Here is a 17,095-nt window from a genome sequence, read left to right as displayed (position 1 = left end):
GGGTATACTGTATGGGGGGCCCTGTGGTGACCAGGGTATACTGTATGGGGGGCCCTGTGGTGACCAGGGTATACTGTATGGGGGGCCCTGTGGTGACCAGGGTATACTGTATGGGGGGCCCTGTGGTGACCAGGGTATACTGTATGGGGGGCCCTGTGGTGACCAGGGTATACTGTATGGGGGGCCCTGTGGTGACCAGGGTATACTGTATGGGGGGCCCTGTGGTGACCAGGGTATACTGTATGGGGGGCCCTGTGGTGACCAGGGTATACTGTATGGGGGACGCTGTGGTGACCAGGGTATACTGTATATGGGGGACGCTGTGGTGACCAGGGTATACTGTATGGAATGATAAGTATAAACTTCCTCAATTGTAGACATGATTTTTAATAAATATCAAGGTGGGGCCCGCGACTTTGTCCAAGTTTTTAATTTTGGCCCTCTGTGTATTTGTTTGACATCTTTGATTTAGTGGGACAGTTAGTCTGGGAAAAAACATTGACCCCAAAACTAGTCATCCACTAATTTAGTATATCACCACCACAGTAATAGATTTTTGGCATATACAGTAATCTATAAAACAATAGAATGGTCTTTTTAGGATGGATATAAAAGAATTAATAAATACATGGTACATGGGGGGGGGGGGGTTCTGCAGAAGCACACAGGTTCCCTTTAAGTAATTATGGAAGATTGGCCACTCTTAAAGATCTTGTGTGACTCCCTGCAGGATGGAGTTGATGGTGGTTCTGCTGGTATTTCTACTGAGTAATGCTCTCATCCATCTTTGTCCATTCTGTTTCTTCGTAAATTAAATTTGGCATTTTGTTTTAGGAAAGACTCCATTAGCTAAAATGTACAAAGTGCTTTTGGATTGTTACTAATTGTGCTATCGAAATGTTCTATCGCAATAGACAAGAAAACATTTTGTGATCTTTATTTTGTTTTTTTTTGTTAATTTTTATTTTTTTTTTCCCTGAACATAATTTGATGTATACTTTGTGGATAATGCAGTCTGTCAGTGAGCGCACAATGGTTTAATGCTCTTTTACTAAATAATTTATACATTTACTTTACAATGCTTGCAACCATTTGTTGTTTGAGCAACTAAAACCTCAACTGCTATCATATATTACTTTGGCCAAGGAGATGGATGACATGTTTAGTTTTTAGTCTGTCTAATATAGAGGTGAACAAAATATTGTAGACTTTACACCACTGCATGAATCAGTATTTCTAATATCTTATTGGAGAAATCTGCTGCTTTCTCCACTTATGACCCACTTTCACTCCCTCACGCCCTGCCTCTTGAGTTCAGATCCTTCACTCAGAAATACATTAAAAAATTATTTTACACAACCACACTGAGGGATCAGATTACAGCTACCGGAGTGTGAGAAAGCAGCAGAGAGCTTGTACTACTACTGTTTTTTCTTTTAGCTTTTCATGAATTGTTTTCTCACCCCAGTACTGCAATCACAGCTACATTGCCCAGTACTGCTATATAATGCCTTTCATGCTACTACTGCTTCTAAATATGTGGCTAAGGAAAACCAGGAGAGCGAGAATCCCTAATATCTGTACTGTGTATGGGAAACATCATAGCAGCTAGTCTTCACTCACTAGCTCAGAGACAACTGACTATTAGAAATGAAACCTACAAAGGGGAAATCTGGTCAAAAATGCAAGTCAAATAATGGCCAGAAATAGTGTTATCCCTCATGTACAAATGCATGTTTGTTTATTCTGAAGTCACCTGAAAAAAAAAAAACCCAGGGACAATTTAATTATTCTTAAAGATGAGCAAGGAGGCCCCATGTCTTTTATACCTGGTCTGCTGCAAGCTTTTCTAGGGTCTATTGCCTACACCTCTGTTAATGGGGTTAAGAAAGAAATTCCCACCTCCTCTAGAAAGATGGATTTTTTTCTTGTGGGAAATATTCTATTATCTGCAATTTTAAACATTTCTTATCTAGGTAATTTCAATCTTCTACTTCACCCTATTTGAGCAATATTGCTGCCAATATTCCCTGGGTCCGTATCACTATTGTATTCTCACATATGACACATGACTTTGTTATTCGTTGGGTTTCTGACCTTGACGCTCAGTTGATGGATGAAGAATAAACCCAGATTTGGTCTCCTACCTCCAGAGGTTTACTCAGTTCTATGACTCTTACTAATTACAAGGTTTTCATGCGGTGGTATTTAACGCCATCCATAGTGGATAAGGCAGTCCTTGTTTCATAGACTGCCAAAACTTAAAAGACCTGTAGTACTGGAATTAAAAAAAAAAAAAAAAAAAAATCTGTAAGGTGGAAGCGGGTCCCACTCCTTTGGGTGAAAAATTGTCCATCTAAACAACCTACAGCTGAATCCAAAAAGTGTGACGTTTCGGCCGTAACCCGGCTTGCAAAAGGCAAACTTCAGCATTTGGTTTGCAGTCATTTGGGCTGGTGCCCCCTTCTTTACTCCATGGACCTGAGAGGCATTAATCACGTTCGGTGGCTTTGTCCCAAAGTTCAGTAGACTTAAGAAGGCAAAACTCGCTGATAGTCTGTTTATGGGGGGGGGGCCTCTAACAGAAAGAGAGAAGGATCTGGCCTATTGGATTTCAATGGCCAAATGTTTTGTTCTCCCATCGGATAAGCCGCTGCCAGAGGATTTCTTCAGCCGTTCTCCCATAGAGAACACTAAGCACTTGGCGAGCTGAGCGTGGTATTTTTTGAAAGTTGGGAGAGATGCCGGTCTGCCCAACAACCGTCTGTGTATGGGGGCCTTAAGGCTCTGAATTCAATTCTACTCCTTTTTAGCTTCTCCGTTGCAGACTTTCACCTTATTAAAAACCCTTGGGAGGCCTTGCTTAACCAACGCATTCCAGGCATCTGAGCGCACACTCGGGCTTTGGTTGTCATCTTTTTATTTATTTATTTTTTTAACTCCATTTCTGGCCATTAATCTAATTAAAGCATGCTTATGTATATGCTTGACGTACTGCTCAGCGGAGAGCGCTATATTCTTGTGAACTTAGCCTTACAAGTTTGAGCAGGAGAAAAACAGGTAATCCAGCAACAGTTATACAGGTGCTTCTCACAAAATTAGAATATAATCAAAAAGTTAATTTATTTCAGTTCTTCAATACAAAAAGTGAAACTCCTATATTATACTAGATCGTTGCCCGATTCTAAAGCACCGGGTATTCTAGAATATGTCTCCCGACGGTGGCGTACTTATTTTAAATCTGCCGCCAATTGGCCGGAGACCATGTTTAAATTGTTTAAATTTGGCGCCGATATCGCTGATTGGTCGTGGCCGGCGGCTGCGACCAATCAGCGAACCGTGTTAGGGAGGACCGGGGAGCATCCACCTGCCTTATAATGCCCCATGCAGGATGTCACTCCCCCCCCCCCCCCCCCATATAATGCCCCATGCAGGAAGTCACATCCCCCCTATATAATGGCCCATGCAGGAAGTCACATCCCCCCCCCCCCCCCCCATAGTGCCCCATGCTGGATGTCGCCCCCTCCACGATGTCACACACCCCCACCCCACCATTTAATGCCCTATGCCCCCATGCAATAATAAAAAAAAAAAAAATGCAATACTCACCTCACATCTCACCTGCTGGTGCTGCCGCTGCTCCGGACTCCTCACGCGCGCCGGCATCTTCCCGCTCTGCGCTGTGACCGCTCAGGAGAGAGCACGGTGGAAAGACGTCACCGCGCCCTCTGACCTGAGACATCAAAGAGCTGCAGCGGAAGAGACAGGAGCTGCTGCGGAGGCACGGGGAGGGGTAAGTATTGCGCCGGGTGCTGATCTCCCGACTGTAGCCACATGGAGGTCAGCGGCGCCTCCGGTCGGGGGATTTATGCTGCGAGCTGCCGGCTGCATCGCCGCTGACCTCCGTGTGGCAGATGAGCCGCTAACGGCCGCCATCTTTTTTGGAAATGCCGCGTCTCTCATTGGCTGCAGCCGGACCAATCAGCGACGCGGGATTTCCTGGACAGACAGACGGACGGGATAAGACAATTATATATATTAGATAGTCATTACAAACAGAGTGATCTATTTCAAGTGTTTATTTCTGTTAATGTTGATGATTATGGCTTACAGCCAATGAAAACACAAAAATCATTATCTCAGTAAATTAGAATACTTTATAACACCAGCTTGAAAATTGTTTTTAAAATCCGAAATGTTGGCCTACTGAAATGTATGTTCAGTAAATGCACTCAATACTTGGTCGGGGCTCCTTTTGCATCAATTACTGCATCAATGCAGCGTGGCATGGAGGCGATCAGCCTGTGGCACTGCTGAGGTGTTATGGAAGCCCAGGTTGCTTTCATAGCAGCCTTCAGCTCGTCTGGTGTCTCTCATCTTCCTTTTGACAATACCCTATAGAGAATCTATGGGGTTAAGGTCAGGCAACTTTGTTGGCCAATCAAGCACAGTGATATTGTTTGTAAACCAAGTATTGGTACTTTTGGCAGTGTGGACAGGGGCCAAGTCCTGCTGGAGAATGACATTTCCATCTCCAAAAAGCTTGTCGGCAGAGGGAAGCATGAAGTGCTCTAAAATTTCCTGGTAGATGGCTGCGCTGACTTTGGTCTTGATAAAACACAGTGGACCTACACCAGCAGATGACATGGCTCTCCAAACCATCACTGATTGTGGAAACTTCACACTAGACCTCAAGCAGCTTGGATTGTGGCCTCTCCACTCTTCCCCCAGACTCTGGGACCTTGATTTCCAAATGAAATGCAAAATTTACTTTCATCTGAAAACAACACCTTGGACCACTGAGCAACAGTCCAGATCTTTTTCTCCTTGGCCCAGGTAAGACGCTTCTGGCGTTGTCTATTGGTCATGAGCGGCTTGACACAAGGAATGTGACACTTGTAGCCCATGTCCTGGATAAGTCTGTGTGTGGTGGCTCTTGAAGCAATGACTCCAGCAGCAGTCCACTCCATGTAAATCTCCCTCAAATGTTTGAATGGCCTTTTCTTAACAATCTTTTCAAGGCTGCGGTTATCCCGGTTGCTTGTGCACCTTTTTCTACCACACTTTTCCTTCCACTCAACTTTCCATTACTATGCTTGGATACAGCACTCTGAGCAGCCAGCTTCTTTAGGAATGACCTTTTGTGACTTACCTTCCTTGTGGAGTGTGAATGACTGCCTTCTGGACATCTGTCAAGTCAGCAGTCTTCCCCATGATTATGGAGCCTACTGAAACAGGCTAAGGAGCCTTTTTAAACGCGTAGGAAGCCTTTGCAGGTGTTTTTTGTTAATTATTTTAATTTACTGGGATAATGATGTGTTTTCATTGCCTGTAAGCCATAATCATCAACATTAACCGAAATAAACACTTGAAATAGATCACTCTGTTTGTAATGACTCTATAATATATGAGCTTCACTTCTTCTACTGAAGAACTGAAATAAATTATATTTTTGATATTTTAATTTTGTGAGAAGCACCTGTAGATAAAAACATGAAAATAAGCATTGACTATGTGCATAGTAAAGAAAAGAGGGGTTTTTATAAGAAAACGAAATCCCAAAGACGGGCTTAGATAAGTAGTCACACCCACGTAGGGGTTGTTACATATGATACGTGTAACCTATATATAATATAGAGGAAGAAAAAACACACAAGAAAAAGTATATGCATACATGAAATAAAGATATTCACAAAATAACTCAATATAATTTCATAAGATCAATTTTAGAATTCAAACCCTTGGTAACCCGCTGGTATCCAAAGATAAAAATCTAATATGCCTCACGAGCCAAAAGCGATTTAGCCTAGTCCCCACCTCTGGACGGTCGATTAACCCTTTCTATTCCATACACATGGTACCACCTTGATGTTTTTTTAAAAAAAAAAGTCGTGGCAATCCTGACATGGAGCATTTCATTTCCATGGGTCTGGAATTTCATCATTAACCTGTTCAGCGATTCTTGTTTCACCTTTTGCATGTGGTGCAACCTGTGTATCTTCATGAGCAGATATTACAATTCGCAATGTATACTCTTATAAAATTATTAACTGTAATGCAACACACAGTTATTATTGGACATGACAATGGATGTTTGTTTTTTTGTTTTTTTAAAGGATTTACATAAGATACCATTAATGTATGTGCCGCTTCGGTCAGGAGCCTCTTCGTGCTAAGCAGCGTCAAACCCGCAGCGGCCAGACGTTACAGCATAGTGGATGGGATTTCTAGAAACCCCATGTCCTCTGTGTCTGCGGATCACCCGCGAAAACTGGCATGTGGCACGTCTTTCCAGCCTGCAGCATGTCAATTTCTCCGGCGGGCTGTCCCCATAGACCTAACCTCTATGAGGAAAGTCCACAGGTGGGGAAAAAAAAAGTCCCCATCATTTGCATAAAATGAGAGGAAGCCGCCAGCCATTCCGCTGTGTCTGGCCACAGGCTGCTCCGGACAGTGTGCACGTACCCTTAGGCACACCATATTTGAAAAAACCTTTAAGGGATAGCCATCTTGCTGGATGTTTTTTTTAAAAGCTTCTACATCATATGTAACAAACTACGGTACTTTCCTCCCCTCTTCTTTGGGATCTCCTTTTCTTTACTATGCACATTGTCATGATTTATGAGCTGCTGCTTGAAACACGTAGACCCGGTGTCTCGATGCTTATTTTTATCTAGATCCCAGTTTTAACTTGAACCCATTAAATGTGAAGTTTTAAACACCTTTTTCTAATATAGCGGCTGCTGGATTATCTTTCTCATGAGCGTTCCCCCCAGGAACCTGCTCATTGGCTGGAATACAATAGTCCTACTCCTTTTGCAAGGACGAAATAGTATCTCTGACAAACTTCCCCCTTGTAAAGCTTTTAATCAATTTTCACAAGTGACTCATCCTTTCCATGATTCATTTGTCCTGCCTTTGTCTCTTTTTCTTTTTTGTTTTAGAAGCCATATTCTGACCATACCTCCTTTTGTAATTGGTCCTTCTGTGTTTACTATGTTGTTGTAACCAGTGCATCTACAAATTTACCGGAGGACTAGCAGGTACTCCGGTGTTCCTAAGGTTTCTTGGAGCTATCGCCTGTGTTGTGTGTATTGTTGGTTTTTTTCTTTTTGTTTTTTTTTCTCAAAAAAAACAATAAAAATGTTCATTTAAAAAAAAAAACTTAACGTAACGTGTGATATCAGTTTTGCTTATTTTATTTTTTTTGCTTATATTATTTATCTAGAATTGTTTTAATCCCTTTTTTTTCTGCAGGCGGCTGCTGTGGCTCCGATTCTAAGCAGTATATGTATGGCGGATGGGCCTGGGCGTGGTGGTGTGTTTCTGACACCCAAAGGTCAGTGGCCTCATTTTAGCTCAGAAATGACAGTCTTCTCTTGCATGCAGGCCCACATTGTACAGTGATCATCTAGAAGTTTTTTGTTTTTTTTTAAAGGTGTAACATTTCATACACTTCATATTGAGGAAGTATGTTGTAAGAAATAAACTGCTCTCGCTAAGACAAGCGACTTTTAAAAATATTGGCATGGCGAGACATCTTTACTAAGGGTCTGTGCTCTCCTCTCTCCGCCCTTATGTGCCAAAATACATTATGGGCATACTTTTGCCCCAAGAAAGAGGTATTACTGGTATAGCATAAGGCTGCAGCTATACTGGCACTACACTATTTTAATAGCAGACATATTTTTAGATTTCCTATCGTGACATTTTAAGAAAAAACTTTTTGGCTCATGTGGTGCGACGTTTAGAACTCTAGTTTCAGTCTTATTGAGTATCTTAAAAATGCCCTAAAAGTCTGTGATTTGGTTCTCTTTGATGGTCTTCATGGACTTAAATGTCTTATACGTTAAAAAGAAATATTACACCTTTCTTTGTATGTATTTTTCCTTGAAAAAAAGACACTGCATGCTATGTTGTATTTCACATTTATTTATTTGTTTTGTTTTTTATACACTTTCTCCAATTCTGAGCAAGATCAAAAATACTCTGGCCGATTTTATTTATTTTTTTTTTTTTAAAGGGAAAAACTGGTCAAAATGATCTTCCATGATTTTATGTGTTGGGTGTGTATATATGAGTGAGAAGCGATCACTGGTTTAGGTTGTGATCTTCGCCCAATAATCACTTTGGCACTGCTCTGAGAATCTGTCAAAATATTTTCATCTCTGGGCCATTCAAATCAATAGTAGTTTGCCTAAAATAATTCATCAATATTAAAGGACTATTCCCATCTGGTACATTAGTGGCATATCCACCTGGATTTGCTATAAATATATAGTAAATGTGGATCCCAACAATGGGTCTTGTATCTATTTTGAGAATGGGGCCATTGTCAGTTTAGAGGTGGTTGGAGTCCCATTCATTTGTATCAGTATTCCTACCACCTCTCCACTGACAGTGGCACATGATGGGGCACCAGTCATGTGGGATCTACATCTATTTTACATTTGTGGTACATCTGGTGGTTATGCCTTAAATGTACGAGATGGGCATACACCTTTAATCTTCTCATAGCTCATTGTTATACCAAAGGATATTTGACAAGTTTTCCCCTTTTTATGACTGTTGCTAGCTGTGCCTCACTAGTGGTATACCTTGGAAAGCGGGAGTGATTATCTGGCGGATGTGCCAGTGGTTTACTTTTCCTATAGACTCCCATTTAAAAACAATTAAAAAAATTAAATGAGGAATGCTTCTGTATAGAATAGTCCAACTGCTTTCTGTATAGCAGAAAAGGTATATCAATGTACACCTGCCCAACAGAGGCCTAAATAACAGTCTCCTTTGGCGATGGCCTATAGATATGTCTAACACGCCTGGAGCACTCCTGGTGTATACCACAATTGGGCACTGCAAAACATTGTATGAAAGCCGCCTACGGAGTATTGTTTTCATATGCACTGCTAGTATTGATTCATATATTTTATGGCTTTTGAATCAGAATTCACGGTGTAGCCTTAAGTATAACTTCTAATAAACACTAAAGGATATTCCCTTGTTTAAAGTAGCACTCCAGCAATGTTTGTTTTACCTAATATAGTCCATCTAATGAAAATATTAAAGAATACCATCAAGGCTCTTTTATATGGCTGGCATATACGTGTTTTAGTTGAGTTTTCTGTCAAGTTGGTTCCTTCCAATAGTTACATAAGTGAAACCATATGAGCCTACATTTCTCATGATGTCTCTGGCATAGCAAAGGGGGACAGACTCTCGACACATTGCACTTACTCTCGCTCCTCCTATTTGAGGGCATCAGTGATCGATCAGTGACCTAGAATTGTTATCACCTGACTCTGTCGGGTCTCAGACTATGCTATGAAATGAGCTTCAGCCTTCCTCCTCTGCCTCCTACTTGTGATGGGTTCCTCTGTCAACTTTTACAAGCAGGAGACAGTGGCAACAGGTTGAATCTGCTTGTCAAAGAAATCCACTGGAGAATCTGAGCACAGCTCTTCTAGATATTAACGGGGGATAGGGGAAGACACAGGAGTTTTATAACTCTGCTGCTAATCCTTGTATAGTCTCATCTAATATCTCTGCTCTTGCATTATAGAAAGCAGAAGTGATATTTGCAACTGTGTCTGGGAAAAGCAGAGGAAGAAGGCTGGAGCCAGTGGGGAGGGGATGATGTCACCCTGTGGTTTACAGGAGGTCCAGACTGATCTCTGATCTCACAGGAGGGCGTGCGCAAGACTGGTAGTTAACCGTGAAATCGCTGTCCTAGCTGCCCCTAATAAGAGTCAAAATGTATAATTATAACTGAGCTCAGATGAAGATAAATTACAAAGCTATAATATCGCTGGTGAGTTACCATCACATGTGCAAAAATCAAATAAAATCCTGGAGTGCTACTTTAAGCATTTATGGCATATCTAGTTTTCTTGTTTCCCCGCATGTTGTGAAATCATTCCCGCTTCACTCTGATGCCTGGTAGTCTAGCTTCCGTCCTCAGTCATAATGTTCGTACCTGTACTATGCTCAGTTGTGTCACAACCCTCAGTTAACCATCACCTACACACAATAGACACGGACCCTAAATAGACATTATAGGAGAGTGCTGCCAATTCGCTGATGTAGAATTCCATACTGATAAATGTAGGTCAGAATAGAGGGAGAGGTTCACCTGCACTTCATATATCCCATAGTAATGGCCCAGTTCTATAGGTTGATGCAGGCTGTTAAACTACTGCTGATTAGCTTATACAAGCCGATCATTTACTGGCAGGCTGACTAAATAGTGATGAGCACAGAACGATCACTAAAAAGATTGTTCTGTGTCCTGCATCACTTTATTGGCAATACATATTCATTGCCATGTACTGCCGAAAACACTGATGTTTATGTACCCGACAAAAGGGCGTTTTGCTCATTCATTGGGTGATTTGCAGGCCTTTTTACATTGGCTGACAATTGGGAACAAATGTTTGTTGTTTTTCCCAAATGGGCCATAAATGAAGTAATCTCTCCAGAGAAGACCTCCCTCTCCTTCCCCAATGCCAAGGCCATACGTTGTTTCAGAATGATCGTAGAATTATGTTTTTAGACGCATTGCGTGTGCTTCTCCCTTTTTATATGATTCGTGTTGAGGAAGCTCTACCGCCATCAGATATCACCGATAATCACCCATCAAATGAAATCATCCGTCTGCCCCAGACCCCAGCATGCCCCCCAACTTGCTTGTTTGCTTGACCAAATGGTTATTGCCAGCACTGATATTCTGATGTTGAAATGACTTGTGTTACTAAATTGGATGGAAAGTAGGTTCTTATGGAGGCTGTGCAGTCATTCCGGACCCACCATAAAGTCTGTATGTCCCAGTTCTCTTATTGCAGAATCTGATCAGTAATGCCACAAATCTGTGTCTGCGAGCACAATCTGAAAGACTGCAATGGTGTCAATAGTTACGCACCAGCGCAGTCACGCGGAAGACGGTGCCTTTAGTTAGCTGACCCATTCCTAGCGATCTTTATCCTAAAACGCGTTGTTTTCATTGAATTCACCAGCAGCAAATCTATGTACTGACTTCTTATTTTCCTACTCATTACTATCACTTCCCAAAATATTAATCTGATTTTATATTAGTTTTTTGATTATACACATGGATACTGTTAAAGGGAATCTGTCACCACTTTGGAGTTATCAGACCTCTACTATGGGCATACAGGTTATAGAAAAGTAAATCTACACATACCTGTGTGGCCCATAGTAGAGGTCTGATTGCAGTGAAATCTGGTTTTATAAACTGTTTTCCACAGGCATGGCGTTTGGGGGACACCAAGCCATCACCTCCTATGTGCTTATTATTCCCCTAAATCCCCGCCTCTCTGCTTAATTATCATATCTCCCCCCCTCCTCTGCACGTCACAGGACCTGTGACGTGCAGGGGAGGGGGGGGATATGATAATTAAGCAGAGAGGCGGGGATTTAGGGGAATAATAAGCACATAGGAGGGGATGGCTTGGTGTCCCCCGGACGCCATGCCTGTGGAAAACAGTTTATAAAACCAGATTTCACTGCAATCAGACCTCTACTATGGGCCACACAGGTATGTGTAGATTTACTTTTCTATAACCTGTATGCCCATAGTAGAGGTCTGATAACTCCAAAGTGGTGACAGATTCCCTTTAAAACTCGAGCAGTTATTACCTTTTGTATCCATTTTTACCTGCAAAACGCTTTTATAGTATTTGTATTTTTTTTACGATAAACCTAGTTAAAGAGAAAGTTCAGACTTTTACAATGTTTAATCCACCAATAAAAACCAAACTACACAATATATCACAGCTGTAGAAAGACCTAGACCACACATCCAAAGCTCATGCATGGATCTGTTGCAGCTAAGCAAAAGTGTACAAAACTGAACGTGCGGTTCTTGGTTTAATATTCTGATCAGACTGTATGAAGCCCACTGCCACGTCACAGCGAACCTCTCAGTGGGTCCCGAACCTTAAGTCTATGTGCACACTGTGCGTTTTTCCTCACTTAAATGGGCCAAGAACGCTAGGGAATCCTTGTGCCAGCTAATGCAATGACAATCCTGAAGTGCTGTATGATCAGAAATTTCCCGGTCATTGTGTTTAAATCTGCAGCATGTCCATTCTATATGCGTTTTTGCAGCGTTTTTCACCCACTGACTTCAATTGAATCAGTGAAATGCACAGCAAAAATGCAGGTATAAAAATATTTGCGGATTTGCTGCGGATTTGACTGACTCAATCTAAGTCAATGGGTCAAAAAACGCACAAAGAATTGCCTCGGGAGACTCCTCCTCCCATCAGCCTATGGCCCCTCCCGCTGATAACAGCGGGAGCAGGCGCCACTGAGGGGAGTAGTAGTCTACTCAGGTGACACTTGTGCTCCGTGTAAAAAAAAAAAAAAAAAAAAAAAAAAAAAAAGTGAAAAAAAATTGCTATTAAAATAAAAAAATACTTCATACTCTCCTACCGCCGTCATCACGAGTGTCCTACGGTGATCTGATCACCCAGCAGCACGCTATACACTGACAGGAGCGCGACCTGCCGTGTATAGCGCTGAGCTCCCGGGAGTGAGGTCACTGGAGTTCAATCAGCTGATGACCTGAGCGCTCCGGTGACCTCACTTACGGCACCGCTGCGTGAGAATTTTTTCACGCAGCACTGGTGCAGTAAGTGACGTCACCGGAGAATTAGATGCGAAAAATTCGCAGGTACAACACGCACCCACATTTTAGTGTGTTTCCGTGGCAGAAGAGCATCAAAATCGCACATGACTGTATCAATAAAGTGTTGTCAAATCCAAATACCAGGAAGTGTTAAAAACAAAGCAAATTTGTTTGAAACAAGACTTTGCAAAAGGAGAAAAAAAGACACCGCGTCAAACGCTATAAAATGCAATGAAAAAAAACTAATTAACTTAATAGGGTGCAGAAAAACTACAATGTCAAAAACTCCCCAAAAGCTCATTGTGGGAACATAACCTAAAGATGTGGTGCCATGCACCAATCACCGCCGCAGTGATGGTGCACCAGCAGGGCTAGCGACCTGGTGCCACACAGCACCAATTCTTCAAGCCACCCCACCCCACAGGCACCATACCTCAGCAACAATGGCTGCCACAAAGCACCAACACCAAGTGAAAGGAGATCAAAACAAAACTCTTTCCACATGTTCTCAGACTGAGCTGAGAGGAAAACTAGGAGGAGCCCCTCTTGTAGTCTCCTGCTAATGTTCATTTTTTTACATTTTTGTTTGGCCGCAATAGATTTATGTATACGTTTTGAATGTACGCTCCATGTCTTTTTCTACAGCTATGATAATATGCATATTAACATTGTAGTTGTGTTTTGTTTTGTTTTTTAATCTACAGAGCCTTGAACACCATGAACTTTTCCCCATTTTTTCACATTACCCCTACAAATGTATTTTATTGGGAAGTTATGTGATATACCAACACAAAGTAGCAAGTATTTGTGAAGTGTAAAGGAAATGATGCAAGGGTTTTCTAAATATTTTCAAAATTTTAATTTGAAAATTGTGATGTGCATTTGTATTCGGCTTCCCTGAGTCAATACTTTTGTAGGACCAAGTTTTGCTGCAATTACTGCTGCAAGTCTTTTGGGGTTTCTCTCTACGAGCAGCTTTGAACATATGGAGGCTGACATTTTTGTCCATTCTTCTTTGCAAACTAGCTGTAGCACAGTGAGATTAGATGGAGGTGTCTGAACAGCAATTTTGAAGTCTTACCACAGATTCTCAATGGGATTTAGGTCTGGACTGTGACTGAACTAGTCGCACACATGAATATGCTTTGATCTAAACCAGGGGTGGAGAATCTTTTCTTTTTTTTTTTTTTTTTTTTTTTTTTTTTTTTTTTTTTTTTACCCCCCCCTTTCTTTTCTCTTTCGAAGGGCCTTTTGGATATTTATACCACTCTTTGGGGGCCATACAAATCTTACGCTAACTCCACCCACAAAGTACGTCCTGACGCTGGCACTGGTGTCAGGACAGGACGTTATCTTTCTTTGCACGCGCCTCAGTGATCAGAAGTGAATACTGTGCGTGCTAACAGAGCAAGAAGAAATGAAAGGGCTGATGGCCATCAAAATACAGCTGCCAGCTCAAGCACTGTGGTCCCCGTGAATCTGCCCGAGAGCCGGATAAAAAGTCATCGAGGGGCCATTTGGGCCTGAGGTTCCCCACCCTTGATCTAAACCATTCCATTTTAGCCCTGGCGCTATGTTTAGTGTTGTCGTCCTGCTGGAAGAGGAACCTACACCCCAGTATTGAGTTCTTTGCAGCCTCTAACATGTTTTCCTCCAGGATTGTCCTGTATTCCATTCATCTTCCCATTAACTCTGACCAGCTTCCCTGTCCCTGCTGAAGAAAAGCCTCCCCACAGCATGATGTAGCCACCACCATGTTTGACGGTGGGATGTTGTTTTCAGGGGGATTTGCAGTGTTAGTTTTCCACCACACACAACGTTTTGCATTCAACCAAACAAGTTCTACTTTGGTCTCATCTAACCAGAGCAGCTTTTCCACATGCTCGCTGTGTCCCCTACATGGCTTTTTGCAAACTGCAAACAGGACGTCTTATGGCTTACTTTCAAATATGGCTTTCTTGCCACTCTTCCATAAAGGCCAGATTTGTGGAGTCAATGATTAATAGTTGTCCTGTGGACAGATTCTCCCACCCAAACTGTGGATCACTGCAGCTTCTCCAGAATGACCATGGGCCTCTCGTCTACTTCTCTAATTAGTGCCCTCCTTGCTTGGGATGTCCGTTTTGGTAGGTGGTCACGTATTGGTGGTTTTACAGTTGTTTCATACTCTTTCCATTTTTGGATGATGGATTGAACAGTGCTCTGTGAGATGATCAGAGCTTGGGCTATCTTTTTTTTTTTTTTTTTTTTTTTTTTTTTTTTATAACCTAACCCTACTGCTTTTCTCTTCTCCACAACTTTATCCTTGACCTCTTTGGTGTGTTCCTTGGTTTTCATGATGCTGTGTGATCCCTAATGTTCTCAAACAAACCTCTGAGGCCTTCACAGAACAGCTGTAGTTATACTAAGAATAAGTTACACAGAATTTACTAATTGTGACTTCTAGAGGCAATTGGTCAGACTACAAATGCGTGTCGCTATTTTTCAGATTTCCCTTTTTAAAATATTTAGAAAAATGGGTATAATTTCCTTTTATACCTCCTAAATACTTGCTATTTTGTGTTGGTATATCACAACCCAATAAAATACATTATAGTTTGTGGGTGTAACATGAAAAAAGTTCATATGGTATTAATACTTTTTTCAAGGCACTGGGTATACCTTAATCCCCGGCCTGTGTGTAAAACTTTTATTTTTTTCCAAGAGCCATAACTCTTTTAATGTACCATATTCAACATAGTCGTAGGAGGACCTGTTTTTTTATTTTTTATATAATTTTTTTTTTTTTTTTTAGCAACTTGAATTGTAGTTTTACAATCACATAATTTGTTCAACTACATAATGTACTGAAAGCGGGGAGGAGGGGTTTCCAAGTAGGATGAAGTGGCGAAAAGAAACGCCGTTCTGCCATTGGCTCATGGATTTTGTTTTTTCGACATGGATTCTTTGGAGAAATAATTACCTAGCAGCATGAGCTACCACATCAGTACACTTATGGCAATAGTAAACTTGATAGATAGAATTAATATTTTAAAAAAAAAAATTTATAATTTTTCTAAAGAAAAGAGATTATAGTGCAGGTATGATCGTTTTTTTTTTGGGGGGGGGGTTATAACTTTATTAGAGATTTTTGGTGCAGCATGCAGTGTCCTGCTTGTTGGCTCTTAGCTATAAGATATCCTATGATGCATCTCTGAAGATAGTGGCCAAGGAGCAGGACGCTGCCTAGTTAGGATCAGCACCGACATCAGGAGGATCCTGCTGCGGCTTAAAAGCAAAAACCCCTAAGGCAGTATAATAGTCTTCTAAATCAGTCTATTAGAGGCTTTTGCAGTTAGGCTGAACTAAACTAGACTGTGGCTGAACTTCACAGGAATATCAAGGTGGCTGTGACCGGAGCCTTCAGCAAGCCCTTGGCTACCCTTAAGAGCCCTGCGATCATGTCACAGGTGGCCGATAGGAGCCGGTGTGCACAAGCACTGTCAGCCGCGCCATTTAAATGCTGCTGTCAGAGTTTGACAGTGACTCTTTATTTGGTTAACAGCAATGATCAGCACTCCATTCTGCTATGGCTGCTGCTGTCAAACACTAATGCCGGCTGCGTAAAATTGCCAGTATCAGATACGTGTGGCCGGAGCTCAGCTCCACGCGATCACCCTTTCAATCACACACTGTTACGTTAGTTTGTGTTAAGGGGTTAACAACCTCTTAAGCAGAGAACGACCGGTATATGTCAAGTTGTAGTTTGACATACAAACTTTAGATGTCTCTTATCTCAATTTTTATGGCACCGTGAGTAATTCTCGTCATCAGCGGTATGATTCTTATGAGAACCGTCAGTTCCTGACCACTTGTGATACCTGCGCGCCCTTCTTAGACTAAAGCTTCATGTTGTCTTCTTGTCCGGGGCTCACAATCTGTGTTTCCCTTTGACTCCCAATTCTTACAGTTGTCACGCTACTCTCAATGTTTATGCAAAAAGCATCACGGAGATATAGCCAAAAGGGCCTTCCCTGCATTAATCTTTTAAAAAAAATGGCTATAATTGTCCAACATTTCATAATTCGCCTGGTAGATAAGAGCGGTAACTCATGCATCGGAGGCTGGCCATATGTATCCAATAGCTGGCAGTAGGAGAGGGAAAAAACGCTGCCGGACACTTCTGGCGGTGTCTCTGAGAATGGAAAGATTGGGCATATTGAAATGAAACATGCGAAAAGCCTTTATTTCTCTATTCTGTCAGTTTAAGATTCTAATTTCTCAATAAACTAATAATTATATAGCAAACAAACCACTGATTAAAAAAAAATTAAATAAATTCCATAATCAGAAAAATCAAATCTATTTCCTAACAGTCACACACAGAGTCAAAGCACAGTGTAAAGCCTAAATCTATAGCAATAACTGTAGGAGATATCACCTAGGTAAACTACGCAGCCCAAAAAAGGA

At 41.6% G+C, this 17,095-nt stretch overlaps 1 protein-coding gene across 3 annotated transcripts in view; it reads left to right on the top strand.

Moving 5' to 3' along the window:
- The window catches only part of FLOT2 (flotillin 2), a 63,763-nt gene that overhangs the window by 24,085 nt on the left and 22,583 nt on the right, over positions 1–17,095 (top strand). For 2 of the 3 annotated variants that reach the window (XM_073667892.1, XM_073667894.1), the window contains exon 2: positions 7,258–7,339. In XM_073667892.1, coding sequence (XP_073523993.1) covers positions 7,258–7,339 — 82 coding nt within the window. Of the gene's footprint in view, positions 1–7,257; positions 7,340–17,095 lie in introns of those variants that run through there. The other variant, XM_073667895.1, reaches the window with a different exon arrangement.

Source organism: Phyllobates terribilis, unplaced genomic scaffold (assembly GCF_046119375.1).
Source record: "Phyllobates terribilis strain yellow unplaced genomic scaffold, ASM4611937v1 Scaffold_2__4_contigs__length_985480577, whole genome shotgun sequence".
Classification (NCBI taxonomy): Eukaryota; Metazoa; Chordata; class Amphibia; order Anura; family Dendrobatidae; genus Phyllobates; species Phyllobates terribilis.
This window is presented reverse-complemented; position numbering and strand designations above follow the sequence as displayed.